This window comes from Castanea sativa, chromosome 7 (genome assembly GCF_040712315.1).
Source record: "Castanea sativa cultivar Marrone di Chiusa Pesio chromosome 7, ASM4071231v1".
Lineage (NCBI taxonomy): Eukaryota > Viridiplantae > Streptophyta > Magnoliopsida > Fagales > Fagaceae > Castanea > Castanea sativa.
In genome coordinates this window covers 24,595,699-24,617,028 of record NC_134019.1, presented here as the reverse complement: position 1 = coordinate 24,617,028, position 21,330 = coordinate 24,595,699, and the positions used below count along the sequence as shown (strand labels likewise).

Genomic DNA, 21,330 nt, shown 5'->3' with positions numbered 1-21,330 from the left:
ACCAATCTTGAGTCAGAGAACATCTCTACTGCCTTTCCTCCCAACTTCTAGACTATGGTTATCCCAGCCAACAGGGCCTCATACTCAGCTTCATTATTTGTGGCCGAGAAACTTAACCTTAAGGATTTTTTAATAATGATCATCTCGGGAGAAGCTATAATTAAACCCACTCCTAATCCTCTATGATTTGCCACACCATCAACATACACCTTCTAGGACGTAGGCTCTTGGAGGGCAACCATGCTAATTGATTTTTCATTCATGTTCTACTTGTCTTCTTTTTCTACTACGGAAGGCTTAGCAAACTCGGCCACTAGGTCTGCAACTTGACCCTTAACGGCGGTACGAGGCATGTACTTAATATCAAAAGCCCCTAAGATCGTACCCCATTTAGCAATCCTTCCAGTATAATCAGCACTCCGAAGCAATGATTTAAGTGTAAGTTGAGTTAGGATAACAATTGTATGAGATTGGAAGTAGTGGAGGAGTTTACGCGTAGCGTGCACCACTGCCAAAATAGTTTTTTTTTTCCAGCGGTAAGTAAAGAACCTCGGCCTTATGCAGTGATTTGCTCACATAATAGACTAGCCTCTGCACACCATTATCAACCCGTATCAGCACCAAGCTCACAGCATGAGAAGTAACAGCAATGTATGCAAACAAAACTTCATCCACCTCGGGTCTGGACATGATAGGTGGCCGAGAAAGGTATTCTTTCAGTTGCCAGAAGGCCAAGACACACTCCTCGGTCCACTCAAATCCCTTCCATTTGTTCAAAAATTGGAAGAGATGTCTGCATCTGTCTGCTGACCGAGAAATGAATCGGTTTAGGGTAGTAGTCATCCTCGTCAGCTTCTGGACCTCTTTGGGATTCTGAGGTGGCCGTAAATTGTTGATTGCTTTAATTTGGTCAGGATTGACTTCAATTCCTCTGTGAGTAACCATATATCCTAAGAACTTTCCCGAACCAACGCCAAAAGAGTACTTAGAAGTGTTAAGGCAAAGATTGTGCTTCCTCAATATCCCAAAGATATTCCCGAGATCACCAACATGCTCAGACTTTACCTTACTCTCGACCACCATATCATCTATATAAATCTCAATTTTCTTTCCTATTTGTGGCTCAAACATCCTGGTCATCATCCTCTGATAGGTAGCCCCTGCATTTTTTAAGCCAAAGGGCATTACTTTGTAGTGATAATTTCCTGTAGAAGTGACAAAGGTAGTTTTCTCCTGATCATCCAAAGCCGAGGGTATCTGATGATATCCTTGAAAGGCGTCTAGAAAACTCATTTAAGGATGCTTAATAGTGGCATCGACCAATTAATCTATACGAGGCATTGGAAAGGGGTCCTTAGGGCAAGCTTTATTTAAATCTGTGAAGTCTACACATACTCGCCAATTCTCATTCTTCTTTTTCACTACCACTGTGTTAGCCAACCATTCAGGATAAAATACCTCCTTGATAGCCCCTACTCGTTTGAGTTTGATTACCTCCTCCTTAACAGCCTTAGAATGCTCTTTTAATAATCGTCGATGTGGTTGCTTCCTTGGTATGATAGTTGGGTTGATGTTCAAATGATAACAAAAGAAGCTCGGATCCACCACCGGGGCCTCGTAAGCACTCCAAGCAAACACATTAATGTTTATCAACTCGTCCTTCTCCTAAGGAGGCAGTTGAGCTCCAACCTGAAGGTACTTCTCCATATCGTTACCTATAATAACATTTTCTAACCCTTCACACTCTACCATCTCCATTGGATTCCCAGATAACACCGGCTCCTTTGATTGCTACAAAATTTGCTCATTTGATGCCAATGACTCTCCTTTAGCTTGATGTTTAATCGCGGCCACCAAACATTGCCTAATCATAAATTGACTTCCTATCAGCTCCTTAACCTGGTCGCCTTTAGCTTGATGTCTAATCGCGGCCACCAAACATTGCCTAGCCATAGAAAAACTTCCTATCAGCTTCTTTGTTAGGACATAAATGGTTCACATGATAAGAACATATGTCATTCTTTTATGTAATTGGCTAATCCTTTGACAAAACACACTGTACTTGTAATTGGATAGATCTAGGATGTTTTTGATACTTCAAGAAACAAGGTTTCAAGATCAAGTGTTAAAGCCATGCAAGTCTGTTCAAGAAATAAGCTGAGAAATGCTCTTCATTAAAGCTCGACAGCTACATCTATCGAGCTTTAAGAAGCTGTTCCAGCCCCGTGGCTCGATAACTGCTCGACAGTACCTCGACACCTCTAGCTTTTGAGATTTAAGAAAAACAGTTTTTCAGTACTGTTTTGATTTTAATCTGTGGATGTATCTTTGGGCCTTCTTTTCTTATAACCCTAGACATATAAAATGATTATTTTAAGGGCCGTCAAAGTAAGCACAAGTTGCACAAGCATTGAGCAAAAGTCTATTTAAGCAATTTGTGACCGGAGAAAAAGTTTGCCCTAGTTCATCTCTTTGTGAAGAAGCTGCTGTATCTTTACACCGTAGGGTTTTGTAACCAGGCATCTTCTTGTTCTTCATTGTGAGAATGAACTGAAGAATTTTGCAGCCAACATCTTTTTCAAGTTAGTGATTGAAGTCGCGTATTGGGATCTGCGTAATTGTTTAGTCACGTACTGGGAGTCGTGCATTGAAAATGAGAGATTGTCACTACAGAACAAGTCCAATTAGGTATTGGGGTAAGGGTTCAACTGTAGGTTGGTATAAGGTACTGGGATTCCTTTACTTGTAACTACTTGTTGTGATAATAGTGGATTCTCGGGAGTGGTGACCTTAAAATCACCCGGTGGGGTTTTTGCCTTGGAGGTTTTCTCCATTCGTAAACAAACCTGTTAGGGTTAGTGCTCTTAAATCCTATTGTATGATGCTATGTATGTTATTATGTATGACATTATGTATGACTTAATGTTGTATTTATTAAAGTTGTTTTATTATTATCTGGAATAATGGTAACATGAATATTGAGACATTATCACATAGTCCATGAGATGCATAGTATGTGATTTATGTGAAAAGTCACAGAAGATATAAATCATAAGTTCTTTGTAAACTCAGAGTAGTTCGTAGTCGGTGATGAAATTGGGCTTTTCATTTACGAAGACTATAACATATCAATCAAGATAATTTGTCTTGATCATGGAAGGGGAGACTTCTAATTGATGTGTTGATATGTTTTAAGAGTTAAGACATATTGAACTGGACCGCTGTGAGATTTATTATTCTCTTAATGACTGTCAAATGAATAATAAATCTCACGACTTCTATTTACATGAACTCTTAATCTTGGAGAATAATGGACCTGATCATGAAATGTTGGTTGTTTTGATATATCAAGAGTGAGATCTAAGGTAACGGTCAAAATCTCAGTATGTTGTGCAGCCACATTTAGTGTTGATGGAACATGTATTCTCAAGATGGAATTCATAGTCTCTTAACAGAGATACAAAATATTCCCTTGAGATAAGTTTAATGGTTTTGTTATTCAGAATGTTAGGCCTAACTACTTTAGTAAATTCTTGCTAGAGTATATATTTATGAAATTGGATTTCATAAATATATGATGAATAACTTAAAGGATTAAACTAGGTACTCAAGGATAAGATCTAGTAATTTACAAAGTGGCAGTCTACATTTATGACTTTGTATTACTATGAATATTTTATGAAGGGATTGCATCTACAATAAAGTCTTGAGATATAATTTATAGATAAGGCCTAGAGTGCAACTATATTTATATAGTGGTATTAAATATAATTAATGATAACTTTGGACTTGTCAAGAGTTGACAGAAAAGCCCAAGGCCCATTGGAGCTAAGGTCTTATTGGTCCCTTTTGATCCCACTCCAAGCCACATACTAAAGCCCAATTGGAAAGGCCCAAAATGCCAGTCTAATTAGATAATCAGTTAGATACAAAGAGAGAAACATACAGAAATTTCTGGAGAGAATTGAAAAACACTATTGCGAAGTGGTGTAAGAAGTGTTAGACACTTTGACATTCTCCATTTGTAAATGATTGAGAGACCACACATCTTGAGCGTAAAGTGGAATTAGAGTGAAGATTGAAAGTGTTCCCAAGAACTTTTGATCTTTGGTTTTGAATTTCATCGCTCCAAGGTACTCTCTCTTGTTATTGAATTCTGAAACTTACATAGTGCATGTTATCAATTGTGAATGAAGTAAATCCGTTAATTTTCCGCTGCATATATTTTATATGAGATACAAACCATGTTTAATCCTATTATCCTACAATTGGTATTAGAGCGGTCTTCATTTTCCAATTTGCATAACATGTTTTGTGAGTTTTGGAATCAGGAATGATAATTTCATAATGGTAGAACGTTATTTGATTGATTTTCTGCATGATGATTGAAATTATGTTTTGATGAAAACTGAAATTGATGTTATGATGTTGTTTAAGTTTGATATTAAGTATGTTAATTTGAACTTTAAGGCTATAACATCAGTGGAAATCAGTATAGATATCAATCTCTGTCTTTTATGTTCATATGATGGCTGTTTGTTCATAAAAACCCGTTGAAAACTGCCTTAGAGAAAATCTAGAAATTCGTGTTTCACGAGTTTCGATCGATTGAAAATCACTTTCTATCGATCAAGTGAAACAGTGATTAGGCTTTTTCAATCGATTGATTTTCGATTGCTAGTCGATCGATCGAATTTGTTGTTTCAATCGATCGAGAGGCGATCAAGTATCAATCGAACAAGTCAGATGGTCAAGTTCGAATTTTTTAATTTTTTCGATCGATCGAGGGGCACATTCGATCGATCGAAAGACTGAATATCAGAATTTTTTCTAAGTGTTTTCACATGTATAAAGAGCAAGGTTATGTGTAATTAGCTTATGCATATTTTATATTTAAAAACCTTTATACTAAAACATCTAGTGGGAGAGAGATACAAGGGTTGGATCTCATGGCCTCCATTGTTGGTTCATAGTAGTGTGAAATATATACTTTATCTTTGTCTCGAGCTTAGCATTCCATGCAGAGAGTATTTATTTCATGGTCCTACAAGATTGGATTTCTTGGTTTATAGTGGTTTGATCAAACGCCTTGTCTTCGCTTCGAGCTTTACATTCCATGCGGAGGGTGTTTTATCATGGTACTACAAACTAAGCTTGTTAAAGGGAGGAAATGTGGCTACACATGATTCTAGACAATGGTATACACTAGACTAAGTATTATAGTATCCTCTATGCTAATTTCTTACTATTATTACTTAGAGGCTAAATTTAAAACAGCATATTATTAGTGTTTGATAAGAGTTATCATGATAGCACTAATAATGAGAATAGTTCTCAATCAATCATAGTATTTAATGTTCACTCTATGCTCAGGGATATTGAATATAGGATTAGGTTGTCGTTGCATATATTATTTTATGGTTTTATTAAGGTTCCATATTATATGCTTATATGCTAAATTGATAATGTCTAGTATACTTATTATATTCATATATTATTTTATGGTCTACTGCGTTTTCTTTCTTTTTTTCTCCCCCCTCCTCTTCTGAAGGTTTCCTCCGCCTTTTATACCATCCTTTCCCCCTTTCTCTATCCTCCACGTATGGATCAGATTGTTAGTATGGATACTTTCCCATCAAGACCTCCCTTAAACTTTTGGGAGTAGCTGTAAGCAGGGGCGGAGGCAGGGGGGTCGAGAGGGGGCAGTTGCCCCCCCTGACCTCCCCAAAAAAAATCCTATATAGTATTGCAATTTACAATACCTGCCATTTTGACCTCAAACGTTTCACATTCAAAGAACAAATAACACTATTTTGTCTTTTTCCATATATAGGTTCCATTAGAAATAACACCAACGTTCCATAGGTTTATTTGTCTTTTTAAACAAAACAATGTTTTTTGGGTCCCACTTGAAATCCATATTCTTTTTTATCCTGCCGCATGTTCTTAAGCAACTGCAATTTTTTTTCCCCTGGTGGCTTTGTCGCACAATTATTTCCTTTGAATTAGGGTATCCACATCATCATAATAAAAAAAAAATAATATTTAAGACCTTTTATATCAAATTAAAACTCTAGCCTCCTAATTGTTTTCTCTTCTATCTTATCTTTTTCACAGTTTCAAACACTTTATTTTTGCTATAGACCAAAATTTTAACTTCTTAGTTCTTACCACTTAAAAGAATAGAGAAAGAAATGTTGAATTTTACATAACTTTTTAAGATTATTCAAGGCCAAGAAAGTACTATTTCGCACGTATATTTCTATATCCTTAACACTTTTACATTGATTTATTTTAAGGAATCAAATCACATGTTTAACTTCTATGTCTTTAAATTAATCTCTTAATTTGATTGTTATTAACTATGAAGTGATTTTATTTATTTTAATTATATAAAATGTGTACTTGTAAGCAATTGAGATTATGACGAAGCCTAATCAAAATAATGATTTTCAAATCAAATTCTAAACGAACTTGTATTGAGGTATAATTTGAAAATCCTCCAATTGAGTAAATTAAACTAGGTATGCAAATATAAATTAAAGTCTATATTATATTTGGTCTTGTATGACACTTACATTAGTATATAATTGTTTATCTATTTTGTTATTTATATTGATTAGTAATATTTAGATTAATTTTACTTTCAATCTAGTCTTTCAATTTTGCCCCTCCTAAACTAAAATCCTGGCTCCGCCACTGGGCCTGTAAGGTTGCACACTGATGCACAGACATCACTTCCTCGTTAATACGGCCAGAGAGTTAACTTCAGAGCATTCAATGCAGTGGTAGCACTTTCCCTTTAGATATTTCACAGTCTTTCCTTGTCCTGTGCTCTTACCATGTATATCCTCACCTACATGATCTCTTGGAAAGTTGCTTCTAGGTGGCAGACCACACCTCCCGACCTCAACTTTGCTCAGCTGAGGACGTATTCCTCCTCGAACCACCTTCTTGGACGATCCTGATCAGACTTCACCCCTTCACTTACCAATATGGATCCTTAAGAAGATATTTTTCCTGTCCTCGAACTACTTAATGTCCTCGGATTGGGCCAGAGGCCCAATAGATACATAAATATGTACTCCTGGGCCTATCACCCACACAAATATAAAGAAAAACTCATAACTAATAATGAATTTGTAAGTACAAATTAAAAAAAAAAAAAAAAAAAAAACTTATTAGTGTGTTTTTATTTTTGAAAGATGTGCATTATATCTCATTATTTGATATTTTAATTGTCCCACATTGCTTAAGAAAGTATGTTGTATATTGTATATCTTATCTCACTATTCCTTAAAAGTTGTCAAAACTTTTGAGTGAAGTTTGTAGTGTACCTTTGTGTTAGAACCTGATTTTCTCTTTCTTGTGTGTGTGTTTGTTTGTTAATCAAAAAATTTAAAAAGAAAAGAAAAACTTAATTGTGTCCTTAGGCAGGACTCTAATTCAATTATAATTCATTAGGAAATACCTAAAATAATTTTAAATATAATTTATTTTAGTGTTTAAGTTGTTTTATTGTAATTAAATAGTGAATTCTATTTGGATTTTAAATGATATGTAATAAAAATCAAATGTATACAAACATACACACATATTTTGTTCTAATGCTATCCCATTACGAGAGATTCATATAACTATGCATTATCTATTTTGGTCAAATTCACGTTAATTATTAAATTATCTAAACATTGACATCACTATTTATACGATTACACTTACGACCCTTCAAGGAAAGGATGGGTTAATTGTTGAAGACACACTACAACAACTTCGCCTAACAAAACAAAGAAAACTCACCACAAACTGGAAAACTACAAAACAGAGCACACAATTACACATGTATGCAACATCATTTGGACCTATTCTCTTATTTTAGTAGAGTTACACTTAAAAGTACTTCGGGTATTATCTCAAAAAAAGAAAAAAGAAAAAAAGAATAGTACTTCAAGTGCATTTGTATAAGTTGTTGTAAAAACATTTTGGGTTTAAAATGAACATTTGTAAAAGAACTATGAAGAGTTGTTGTGAAACAGCCTTTTGGGTTTTAAAAATGCACTTTTAGGTTTCCAAATCACATCCAAATAGATCCTTCATATGACAAGCTCCAGTTCAAAGATAGGGCCTTTTTTATACTTGTTACTATATCGTCCTCTCCCCTAAGTTCCAATATCACCCACTTCAATCTTGGCATTTCTTTAGAGCCAAATATGGTTTATAGTTTTAGTAAAATACACACACACACACACACATATATATATATATAGTAATTCACCAAGTTAACTTACACAAAGTTGCTCTAAGATTCTTTTCATTAAGGTTCTTGCAGGCCCAAAACCAAAAAATCCTCACATCCGAATGAAATTTTGCATAGGAGACTAGACAATTGCTCAATTCAGTTCCTGCATAACATAATACACCAATAGCCAGCCTAAAAGAAATGTTTTGGGACGTTTAGGGTAAAACATATCCATCAATTTCCACCTAAGGGACTTCAGCTTGCTTACATTTCAGCTCTTTCTAGGTAGTTGTACATTTGAATTCTCCAGATTTTGTTACATTAACAACAATGATAAGAGAATTCTTCACTTAAAAATATGATTGTGTATATCTATGGAATTATACTGAGTACTATTTAAAGAAAATATGGTTCACTAAGATTCTAATAAAGGGTTTAAATATGGAATAAAATTTAAATTCAATTAAAAAGAATATTAAACTTTTCCTCCAAAAAAATTGATTAAACTATGACATGTAAAATTGTGAGGTCTCAAAAGCTTTTATATATATAACACAATATTATAAGGTCAACCACAAATCAAATGTTTTTATCGATTTTATATTGATTATGACAAAATATTCTTTACACCTTTTATTTTTGTCTAAATATAAAATTTAATAATTGTGACTGTGTTTTTATATGGAATTGTATATTCTACTATTTGAAGAAAATATGATTTGTTAAAGTTTTAATGAAGGGTTAATATAGAATAGAAATTAAAATCAATTAAAAATATAATATTATAACGATGTGTAAAATTATAAAGCCTTATTATTATTTCTCTAAATAAAAAAAGGCCTTAAATGCTTATATGTCGTGGGTTCTACTGTTCTAGTAAGCTCAACTAGTAAATTCATTTGTTCTACAATAAGAAATATGGAGTTTGAACCCTGTCTACACAAAAACCAATTTGATAGCTTCGCTTAAAAGCTTACGTGGAAAAATATTATGAGATTAACAAAAAAAAAAAAGTCAAACATATTCAGATACACAAACACACATATTCTAGTTGGTAACTCATGCAATGTAAAGAAAATTTTAGCAAACTATAAATTTTTTTAGGTCTTAAATATGAAATTGATAATTAATTATGATAATTATTTATATGCATTTATTATGATTGTATTTATATGGAACTATCTATTCTACCATTTAAAAAAAATTACCTAAAAATATTCTTATAAATGGTTTAAATATAATATTGAATTTAAATTCAATTAAAAAGTTTATATTAAAATAATGACATGTAAAATTATGAAACGTTAAAACTTTGGTGTCAACATATTTTGAAACCAACTAAAAGTCATGCTTGTTTGGTTTTATATAAAGTATAGATTATAGATAAGTAGTTTTATAACCATTAAATTTCAAAATATTTGCTTGCTCAATGATACTAGCCTTTGAGCATGCTCTCATTTAATTAATTTATTTTTTCTAAATATCAATACCTTTCATTTATCATAATTTGACTTTGCCACAACTTGTTCATGAGGCGAGTTATGAGTGACGAAGTTGTGGATCCACCACTTTTACTCCACCACTCACAACTTGTCACATAGGCAAATTATAACAAAAGTTGTGGGTTTAGTTGTTGTTCTAGCATTTTTGTTGCTTGTTGTTTATTTATTTATTTATTATTCTAGTACACACTAAACCCAGCAGTTTACTCTGTTTCAAATCCTAAATTTGAAAAAATCATTTCCTATGTAACCTCGCTAACAATAGATAATTTAAAATTGAAAAATTACATTAAACTATATATAAAAAAAAAAAAGCCTCATCGCAGGTGTGGAGCACATGTGGAGGCTAGTTTATAGTTAGTAAATAGTTATAAAATAAAAAAATTAAAAAAAAAAATCATCTAATGGGCTGTGCAATACCGAGCCTAAGCCCACAATAGCCCTATATAGGATCAAGCCCAGCCCAAAATTACAACAATTTTTTTTTCCTTCCTATGAGTACCTATCTGAGCCCATTATATCAGATAGCCGTTTTTAAGTTCAATTCGAAGGGAAAAAGTTGACATAGAGAAAAGCAGAGGAATAGGGTTTTGCTCTAAAACCCTAAACTTTGCTTCAAAATTTTGTTCATTTTGGCTTAAGATAATTTTATTTCTTTCAAATATTGATAATTAGAGAGGAAGATGTTGCCATTGGCGACGAGAATCCTCGAAATTCTCCTTTTTTATTGTTCACTTAATTCCTCTCAAAGTATTTGATGAAATGCCCAAACCAAACTTTTCATAACCAGAATTCACTATAATCATTCTCCTATATCTAGAATGGGACATATAGAGTAGAGTTATTATCATCTTGATTTTGTAGTGGATTAAAATCAGATGAATGGTAAACTTAATTTGATCTTTAGTATTCTTTTGGTGTTTATTGTTTGGTATAAAAAGATTGATATTGTGGGTTTTATGAATGATATGCAATTTATGATGACCAATGCCTATTTACATGTCTATTGGACGAATTGACAAACCCTGCCTAAAATTCCATAGCAGATGAGTCCACTTATGCACTCAAGAACCATAACTTCAGCTCCTTTTTTTTTTTTTTTTTTTTTTGAGAAGCATAACTTCAGCTCCTTAACTGCTTTAGCATATAGCAACTAGCCGTGAGGCCCGTGACATTAGTTTGAAAAAGCAATTTTCAACTTACAAAAATACCTCGAATTACAAAGGAAAAGAAAAGAAATAATTAACAGAAGAAGAAAATAAAAACAAAAATTTCTTTAGATCTCATTTTTAATAGTTTTCCTGTGCATGGATTTGCAACTAGTGTGTGTGTTTGTATTTATATATATATATATATATATATATATATATATATATATATATATATATATATATATATATATTTTTTTTTTTTTTTTTTTTTTTTTTGAAGCAATGTTAGATATATTTTGCAGCCAGTGAGGAGGGTGGATCAGCTTGAAGTTATTTGTATTGACTACCCCTACAGCCTACGTTTAAGTATGGGCAAAACTTGAGGATAATATTGTAAAATATATCTCTAACTCTCACCTAAAAAATTTCCTACAAAATAAATGTTTTTCCCACTAACCCACTTCTTTAAAACAACTATAAGTTTGCCTTAAAAAAAATAAAAAAAATAAATAAAAAAGAGTAAAAAAACAAGTTGAACCAAAAAAGGTTAAACCACCCTAGGTTGTTGTTGTTTTTTTCTTAAAAAGAAAATCATCTTCACGTTTAAATTCCTATAAAAAAAATTTAAAAAAAAAAACATCCTCAAGTTTATCTACCCAAAAAAAAAAAAAAAACTAAATAGATATACACATTTGATTAAAATTTAAACTGCTTTTAATTTCTTTCTTTTTAAAAAAAAGAAAAAAGAAAAATAACTTAAACAACCCCACGTTGCAGTTTTTTTTTTCTTTTTCTATAAAAAAATTTAACTAAAATAGATCATACATGCTTGATAACAATTTGCTTCAATGGTTTACATCTTTTTTCTTTCCTTTTTTTATAAAACAGTTTACATCATTTTATCTTTGCATAAAACTGCTCTAAACTTTTAACTACACGGTTACCTCTCTCATTTGAATTCAGATATCAAATGCCACTCATCCTTATCTCATTCCATCCCATGGGTGTAGTTAAAAAGATAATCACTAAGTCATTACACACTCTCTCCCTTTGTTTTTTTATAAAATAAATCTATTGGATTGCAAAAACTGAGTTTTTTCTTTCAATGCCTATAGTTTTTCTTCTTTTGAGTACTCTAGACACCGTATTTTGTCTGCCTTCAATTTGCGTTCAGGCATCGGAGCACTCAAAGTGTCTTTTCTGATCAAATTGACCAAAATGCCCTTATCAACCTTAGGTTGACCGAAAGTCAAAGTTGGATCAAAACCATCCTAAAACAACATTTTTCATGTTTCTACACCAAACCCGAGCTACTCGGTGATTTTCGTCAACTTTGACCAAGTTTGACTCGAGGTGAACCCTCGAGGGCACTAGAAATCTTAATTTTGATCTAACTGTTAGAACAGGTTGGGACTAGTGTCATTGTGAAGATTATCAAATTCCCTTTCCAACGATTATTTATAGGTCGAAATTAGAGTTAAAACGGTTGAGATATCTAGAAAACCGTAAAAAGCACATCAGCACGCTTCCTGAGGCCATAACTTTTGATCCGACTATTGGATTATCAATTTCTTTAGTGTGCTGAAAACTAGACATCCACAAATTCCCAGGGACACTAAGATCAGCTCAATTTGAGTTTGGGAAGGCTTTCAAATATGCATCTGAAGTTGAATTGGGAAAAGGCCAGAAATGATGATGTCAGCAAGCTGGCCGGCGGCCTTACAAGGTGCGCGGGGACCTAAATGGTCACTTTTTCAATATAAATACCCTCAAAGCCCTCATTTTTCCTATTAAAAAAAAAATCTAGGCAGTTTTGGGCAGATTCTCCCTCTCTTCTCTCTCTTATTTCTCTCCTAAACACATCAAAACACCTTGGAACACCTTAGTTCTCACCATTTCTCTACAATCTTCAAGGTATTGTTCTTGCACCTAATCTTCCTCTCCTTGGTTCCATACCTTGCTTTTGAGGTTTAGGGGTGTGGATGTAGATTTTTAGCTACAATCCACACCCCTTACTCTTTATTGCTCTTCCTTGCTTCTTTTTGCTTAATAAAATGCTTTATTTGCTTTTCCTAGCATGTTTTAGCTTCCTAGCATGTTTCATAGCTTTCCTATAATATCCACTTGCTTTTTTCCATGTGCTACTTTATCCCTTTGTGTCCTTTGATATCTTTCTTTCTTGCTTTTTTGGCCTTTCCGATAGGGTGTAGATCTAGATCTTATGGTCTAGGGCTACATCCATACACCTAGGCCTATATTAAAGGGTTTGGATCATTTCCTTTATGCATATCCATGTTTGCTTGCATGCTTCTATGATTTATATCCATGTCAGCCTCTCTAGATCTAGGCTTTGTTAAGTGCTTTGTGCTCTTAGTAGGTTTGTGCTTAAGTGGTTGCATTTGTCCCTCCTAGGGTTTGTTTGGATGTGACCACATGTGAGATACACCTATGTAGTGTTGGTGTGCTTGCTTTACGTCTTTCTCCATTCCGTACGATGTTGATATGCTTGCCTTGCTTGCTTTGTGCCACCCGTTTGGCTTTCTTTGCTTTTATGCTTTCTTGCTGCACACTTGCCTACATGTTCATGCATGAGTTTGAAGTATACATGTTCATGCATGCTTCAATCCCATGGAGCAATAGACATTTAATCCAAACCTACATTTGTCCTCCTAGAACACCCCTTTTTGTTTGATAACATGCTTGTTTGCTCTTTCATATGCTTAGCATGTTTGTTCCCCCCTGTTTGGCATCTTTGCTAGCTTGTTCTTTGCATGCTTTCCCTGTCTCCTTTGTTTGCTTCTTTGCTTGTCTCTTGGCTTGTTTCTTTAGTCTTTTTATGTACACACATGGAGTGAGGATGATTAGAGCAAGGGCGCAACTTCCTAGGCACGAGCAAAAAGAACAAGGATGCAAGCCCACAAAGGGCAATGATTAGTAGATTAGGGGTCCTAGCCCCTCCAGAGCGTTCTTCTCTTTCTCTCTCTTTAAGCCTCTTCTCTAGAGCATGTATTAGGGTCCCTATCCATGTACTCCTTTTTTTTTTTTCTTGCTCCTTGCTTGGGCCACCTTCCCTAGGTATGACAATGTTTGTTTTATATTTCCTGTACCTTGCTAGGCCATACCCTTGGTACGTTGGCAATGTCTGGTTTATTTTCTCGCTCTATATGATGGCATTGTGCTTGATGCATGTTATATGTGTGTGGGTGATTGTGCATTTTATATGATGGACTCTCGTGGCTACATGAGCAACCCTCTCTAGTCATGAGAGCTCTTAACTTTTTAGTATGTGTACATGCTCCAGGCAATTTTTGTAGGTGCATATTCATCCTATATTATGGGCATAATCATCGCGATGTGATTGTCTTGATCCATGTCACCAAGTGATATTGGTTCCCTGTGTATGTGACATGTATCAACGTGTTCTAACACTTTGGAGGTCTTCGGCTCATCGCGATGCAAGCATGTTGATACGTGTCATATACACAGACATGAAACCCTGCTGGTGCGCCATAGCGCACCAAACGCGAAACCCTATCAGATTTTCGCCGTTAAAAAGTGGCATTGTAGTTACTGCATTTTGTACTCCTTACGACTCGGGCCCCCGTTCCCTACTGATGCTCAAACTCTAAGGTCCAAGGCCAGTTTAGAGCCCAATCAGATATCAAATTGACTTGAGAAGTATTAAAATGGAAAAATATATCATTTTAAATGAGCAAAAATCTTTTTTTAAAAATAAAATGACTAAAGTGGCCATTAGCCCACGTACATGGGCAATGACTTGCATACGAAATAGACAAGTTTTTTACAATAATGGATGAGGTTTGGAATGATCGCACATCGTCTGGGAGCTGTTCCAAACACCATTTTTTTGCACTATATTAAGTTTTACATGGTACAATTTCAAAACATACAGAAATCCCATAGGAAAAACTTAAGATTCACTAGAAAATAGTGAATTAAAAAGGAGTTTTTCACAGAACACCCTCAAGTCAATTTTATTTGATTGGGAACTCTTTTGGTCCTAATCCTTTGAGTTTAAGATTACTAATTGCTTGTTTAATAACTTGTGATAAATTTGACTAAGGGGAATGGTCAAAATCAAAGCGTATCAATTTTCAACCCTTTCTTTCCATTTTCTACTTTTCTTTTTTGCTTTAATCCTGTTTCCATGCTTAGTTTAAGTTTATGCATGTTTGCTTAGGTTAGTTTTATAGTTCTTTTATATTCTGGGCATGTTTGGTTGGGGCATGTTTGGTTGCTAGAATTAGGTTTTTTGTTTATGCTCTGTTTTCTGTTTCGTATTTCTGGGTTAGGGTTTTGAACAAATCCCACGCACGCATGTCATGAGCATGCGTATGCAGGGTAAATCTTGCATACGCAGGCCTCTAGCAGCGTACGCAAGCACTTGCCCAAAAACCCTAATTTAGATTTCTTGTGTTGTTTGGTTTGTTTGTTTCACATGTTTTATATCTTTTTAAAAATTTTCTTATGTTTATACGTATCTGAGTCTTTGTCTTATGTGCTTGATTTTCTTCAACATGCTTAGATTATGGTTTTATGTTTATTTCTTGCTTTGATGTCATGAACATGCATTCACATGCTCATTCATGATGCCATAGGTTTTGTATTGCTGAAAGGGAAATAAAGGTAAACCATGCATAGGTATGAACATGCATTTGATAATGTATGTCGTTTGAATGTTTATTTTATTCCAATCATATGCTTTACATGATCATGTGATTTCCATGATATGCTTGCTGCCATGCTTGGGTGGCTGCTTTGTTTGATAGGGTTTCACATGCTAGGGTTTGTATGTGTGTGTGGTTTGGCTTCTTTTTGCTTTATGGATTGATAAGTGTTATTTTGGGATAATGATGTCATTTTTGTATGTTAAATGCATGCTAGTGTGTGTGTGAGGCCAACCTTAAGGTTGGGCGATCTTAGGCACCTAATACCTTCCCAAGAGCGTATTTAAACTCCGAATCCATACTTTGGTAGTAAGGTCAAAGGTACTTCCTCGAAAGGACGCTATATATATGGTTCCTAGACCACTGTAAAAACTAGGCGGCAACACCCCTTGTTTCCCCAGTTGCGACTCCACTGGGGTTTGTGAGTTTAATTCCTATGTGTCTTGTTTCTTAACCATAATAAAAACTATTTCAATATTTTTTTGCACACACATCACTCGTTCATTTTTTCCCTTAATCTTGGTTGGTGATGAGTGGGAAGATGGAAGGCTCCATTTGGGCCTAAATCTTCCAAAGTTCATCCCATCAACTCACAATCGGTGCCATCACCTATAATGGGCTTTGAGTACGTTAAAGGTTTGTTACCAATCCACTATGGGGTCCACTTAGGCCCTCAGTTGGAATCATAGCCCACCTAATTGTGAGTGACCTACTTATCTATTCCATTAGCCATAGGGAGCTTACCCATACTAGAGAGATCCTAGATCCTATCACAAAGCATACCCTTTATATCACTTGTTTTTTCAACCTTATATCATATGTTCACCTAATTCTAAAGAACAAAAATCTTGTTTGTAAAAATGGAAAGGATGGCCCTAAAGTTATGGTATACCCTAAGCTATTATGGGATAAAAGTAAAGAAATTCTCTCATATAAGAGTATTATCCCTAAACCCAAAGGTATATCTTAAATTGAAAGGTTCATAGGACCATAGCCTAATTGCTATCATAGGCCCAAGTGGAAAAAGCCCTTTTGAAAAAGAGGACTTTGGGCCTAAGGTAACAAACATGCTATGGGCTTAGCATCCAAAATCCTAAAAAGCCAATATGAACTTCCCTAATCTTGGGCCTCCTTGTTACATGACTAGACCCAAAATGATGAGAACTTCATAGACTTTGAGAGGAAGGCTACAATATATTCTAGCTAAAAGGCTATTTCAAAACAAAACAAAAAATGATGAAATGAATGAAAAGCCTAAAAGTGATGAATACATTGTAAGCCCATGTTTGAGACAAAGAATTGAAAATTTCTAAGTACATTCTAATGAAAGCCCATGAGAGTAAGATGAGAGTATTATTGTAAATGGACCAAAGCCCTATGAAACAAGGGGCAAAAATCCATGAGAGGGAAGGGAGTGGTTTTGTAATTGGGCCTTCATTAAAATGAACTTAAGAGTTTTTTAAGGACATCTGAAAGTTAATAGGAAACTTTAATTGAGACATGAACTTAATGAAAATGGGACTTCTTTCTAGACATCGATCCAATCCAAGTCCAATGGAAGGCAAGACATTTAAAGGGAAGACCCCTCAAAAAGGAAAGATGGACGCTTCAAGTGAGAAGGTCCTCATGCAAAAGATCCTCGATTGTACAGAGGTGCACATTGAAGTCCTTAAGAAGATAATAAGCCTCCTCTCCGAAATTGAAAAAGAGGAAGCTGAAAAAGACAAGGCTAATTGTGAACCAAGTGAGTTGACTCAAGAAGACATCAACCGCATGATGGTGGAGGTCCACCTACTTCTATCTAACTTTATGCCACAACTAAAGACTACTCCTAAATCATGGACTTTCAAGAGGGCCCATGTCAACAAGTTCTTCAAATTGGGAGACGCAGGATCGTGGGAAGATCACGATTGGCCAAATTGGACCTCGAACGTGGGGACAACTCAAGTCATCCCAGCTTGCTTCATGCTTGAATGCGACATGGACGCTTCTTCCGACGATGACCAATTCCTCATGATGAACAAGGAAGAAGAAGGAGATGATGAAATGATTAGCTGTTGGAGTGGGGATGACGGCGACTAGTACCTTAACAAGGTGGGAAGAGACTTCCCAACAAAGGCAAGGATCTGTATGACATAATCGAAGCTATGCATGTATGAGAACCTCTGAAGAAGGAAGGCTAGTTGAAGAAGGATGAAGGGAAGAGTGGCAAGACTTGAAGAAGAAAGAAGATGGAATTCGTCATGCCTGTTGTAGGCCCATTAATAATTGGACTTCAGTTGGGTTTTCTGAAAACATGGGGAAAAGGTTTTGTAATGCAAGTTCCAATGTACTTTTCAATAAGATGAATTCTGATTTGGCCTACTTTGATGTGTCCTATAACATTGAAATTCTGCACTTAAATGATTCAAATTAATTTGAAAATGAAATTAATAAACAATTGGAAAAGAAAATTGAACCTATGGAACCAACTCTTGAAACTATTAATTTGGCCAATGATGAGAATCCATGCTTAATTAAAATTGGCTTAACCCTAAATGAAAAAGAAATAAAAGATCTCCAAGAACTTCTCATGGAATTCCAAGAGGTTTTTGCATGGTCCTACAAAGATATGCTTGGAATTGACCCCTAGATATCCCAACATCACATTAATACTCATGATCACATGGTGCCTGTCAAGCAAAAGTTGAGAAGAATGTGGACCGGATTGCTCTTAAAAATCAAGGAGGAAGTCACTAAGCAATTAAAGGTAGGGTTCATCAAACTCGTACACCAAGCCGAATGGATAGCCAACGTCATGCTTGTACCTAAGATGGATGGGAAAGAAAGGATGTTTGTGGATTTTAAGGACTTGAAGAAGGCATGCCCTAAGGATGATTTTCCTCTCCCTCACATTGATGTCTTGGTGGATAAGACGGCGGAAAGTGCCTTGATGTCTTTCATGGATGGTTTCTTGGGGTACAACCAAATCAAGATGGCTCCCAAGGACATGAACAAAATCACTTTCACTACCGAATGGGGAATCTATTGTTACATAGTGATGCTGTTTAGCCTCAAGAATGCCAGGGCAACCTATCAAAGGATGGTCATAGCCTTGTTACATGATATGATGCATAATGAGGTAGAGGTGTGCATTGATAATATGATAGTGAAATCCAAGGATAGAGAAAGCCACATTGTAAACTTGAGGAAGTTCTTCGAGAGGATTAAAGTGTATAGGCTAAGACTGAATACTCAAAAGTGTACCTTTGGAGTAACTGCCAGAAAATTGCTAGGTTTCCTAGTGAGTGATAAAGGGATAGAAGTTGACCCATCCAAGATCAAAACCATATTGGAGATGCCTCCACCTAAAAGTGAGAAAGAGATAAGGGGTTTCTTGGGTTGATTACAATACATTAGTCGATTCATTGCCAAGCTCACCTCCACTTGTGAGCCCATCTCCAATCTTTAAACTCCAAAGGAATAATGAACCACATACATGGAACAATGAGTGTCAAAAAGCCTTTGAACTTATCAAGGAACACCTCTTCCACCCACCTATCCTAGTGCCTCCACAACATGGGAAACCCTTACTCCTATACCTCTCCATCATAGGGTATGCTTTCACAAGAAGACAATGACAAGAATGAGAGGGCCATATACTACTTGAGCAAGAGATTCTGCGATTATGAGACTAGATACACTCCCTTAGAAAAGTCATGCTTTTCACTTGTTTGGGCCATACAAAAATTGAGACACATCATTTTACCTTTCCAAATATGGGTGATAGCAAGAATGGACCATTGAATTACCTTTTCGAGAAACCTACTTTGAGTGGAAGATTGTCAAGACGGTTGATATTATTGGCAGAATTTGATTTGAAGTATGTGGCTTGAAAAACTATTAAGGGAAACGTCGTGTTGGATTTTTGTGCTGAGAATCCTATAGATAGGGAAGATGGTAAAGAAGACTTTCCAGATGAGAACATCTTGGATATTAAGTTAGGGACATGGAAGATGTACTTTGACTGAGCCGTAAACCAATATAGGAATAGGATAGGAATACTCTTGATCACTCCCGAGGGATCTCACATACCTTTGGTAATCAAGTTGACCTTTGAAGCGACGAATAACATGGCTGAATATGATGCTTGTATTGCCAAAATGGAAGCTTTTCGAGAGTTGAAGGTGAAGGAGACTGAACTCTTTGGAGATTCTACTTTGGTTATAGCCCAAGCACAAAAGTTGTGGAAGGTGAAGGAGGAGCACTTAAAGCCTTATCAACAATATTTAGAGGACCTGACTAAGACCTTTAACAAGATTGAGTACACAGTCATCCCTAGAGCTCAGAATCAGTATGCGAATGCCTTAGCTACCCTAGCCTTCATGCTTGAAATACCCAAGGGAGTATGGACACGACCCTTGGAGATTGAGCAAAGTTACGGGGAAGTGCACAAATGGAAGACCGAATGGTACCGATAAGAGAGATCGTCGTTCCATTAGGATGATGGCAACACAACACATCCTATGTGGAGGACAACTCTATAGAAGGTCCTACGATGGTATACACCTTCGTTGCTTAAAGAAAGAAGAAGCCAAGAGGGTAATGGAAGAGGTTCATCAAGGGATTTGTGGCCATTATATGAATGGAAGGATGTTAGCCAAGAAAATCCTAAGGATATGGCACTACTTGGATACGATGGAAACTGATTGTGGGGACTATGTGAAGAGTTGCCATGATTGTCAGACACACGCCAACTTGAACCATGTACCACCTAGTGAGTTGTATAGCATGACTTCTCCATGGCCATTCTTAGTTTGGGGCATAGATGTGATCGGATGGATAGCTCCTAAGGCTTCAAATGGGCATGAATACATCCTAGTGGCAATTGATTATTTTACTAAGCGGGTGGAAGCAGTCTCCTACTTCGTGTTAAAGGCTAAGCATATGGCTCGGTTCTTAGAAAACAATATTATATGCCGGTTTGGGGTACCCCAAGAGATCATCTCCGATAATGGTTCCCACTTTGAGGGTGGCGTTTGAAGGGTCATGCAAGAATATAGCAATGAGCATCACAAGTCTTCACCATATCGGCCATAAGCTAATGGGGCCGTCGAAGCAGCTAACAAGAATGTGAAGAATATCCTAGCGAAGATGGTAGTAACATATAAATATTGGGCCAAGAAGCTTCCATTTACCTTGTGGCGTTATGGAACTTCTATCTGTGCATCAATTGGGGCAACACCTTACTCTTTGGTTTATGGTAGTGAGGTGGTGCTTCCAATTGAGGTGGAGATACAATCTTTGAAAGTGTTGGTGGAAACCATGGTCCTAGAAAAGGATTAGGCTAAGGTGAGATATGAACAATTGGCTTTGATAGATGAGAAGGGGGCTAGGGCATAATATCATGCATAAGGGTACTAAAAAAGGATTGCTAGAGCATTCAACAAGAAGGTGAAATTGAGAAACCTTAAAGAAGAGGACTTGGTTCTAAAGCTGCTTAGAGATGAGATTTTTGATCCAAGAGGAAAGATGAAGCCAAGGTGGTCTGGGCCTTTTATCATTAAGAAAATCGTGTTTGGAGGTGCTACAAGGATCATAGATTTGGATAGGGAAGAGATGCTTTGCCAAATTAACATGGATAGACTCTGGAAATACCAGATTTAAAGAAAGAAAGAAAAAAAAAAAAAAAAAAAAAAAAAAAAAAAGCTTGCTAGGTTGAAAACCCAAAAAGGCCACCTAGGCAAAAAATTAAGGCAAAAGAACCTTGC

At 35.7% G+C, this 21,330-nt stretch overlaps 1 protein-coding gene across 1 annotated transcript; it reads right to left on the bottom strand.

Moving 5' to 3' along the window:
* Positions 1-266: 266 nt before the first annotated feature.
* On the bottom strand, positions 267-1,083 carry LOC142644202 (putative mitochondrial protein AtMg00860). Its single transcript, XM_075818861.1, has 2 exons — positions 600-1,083; positions 267-508 (listed from the first exon to the last, which is right to left on the bottom strand). Exons 1-2 carry the CDS (start codon positions 1,081-1,083, stop codon positions 267-269), a joined length of 726 nt encoding a protein of 241 aa, XP_075674976.1.
* Between the last annotated feature and the right edge of the window lie 20,247 nt (positions 1,084-21,330).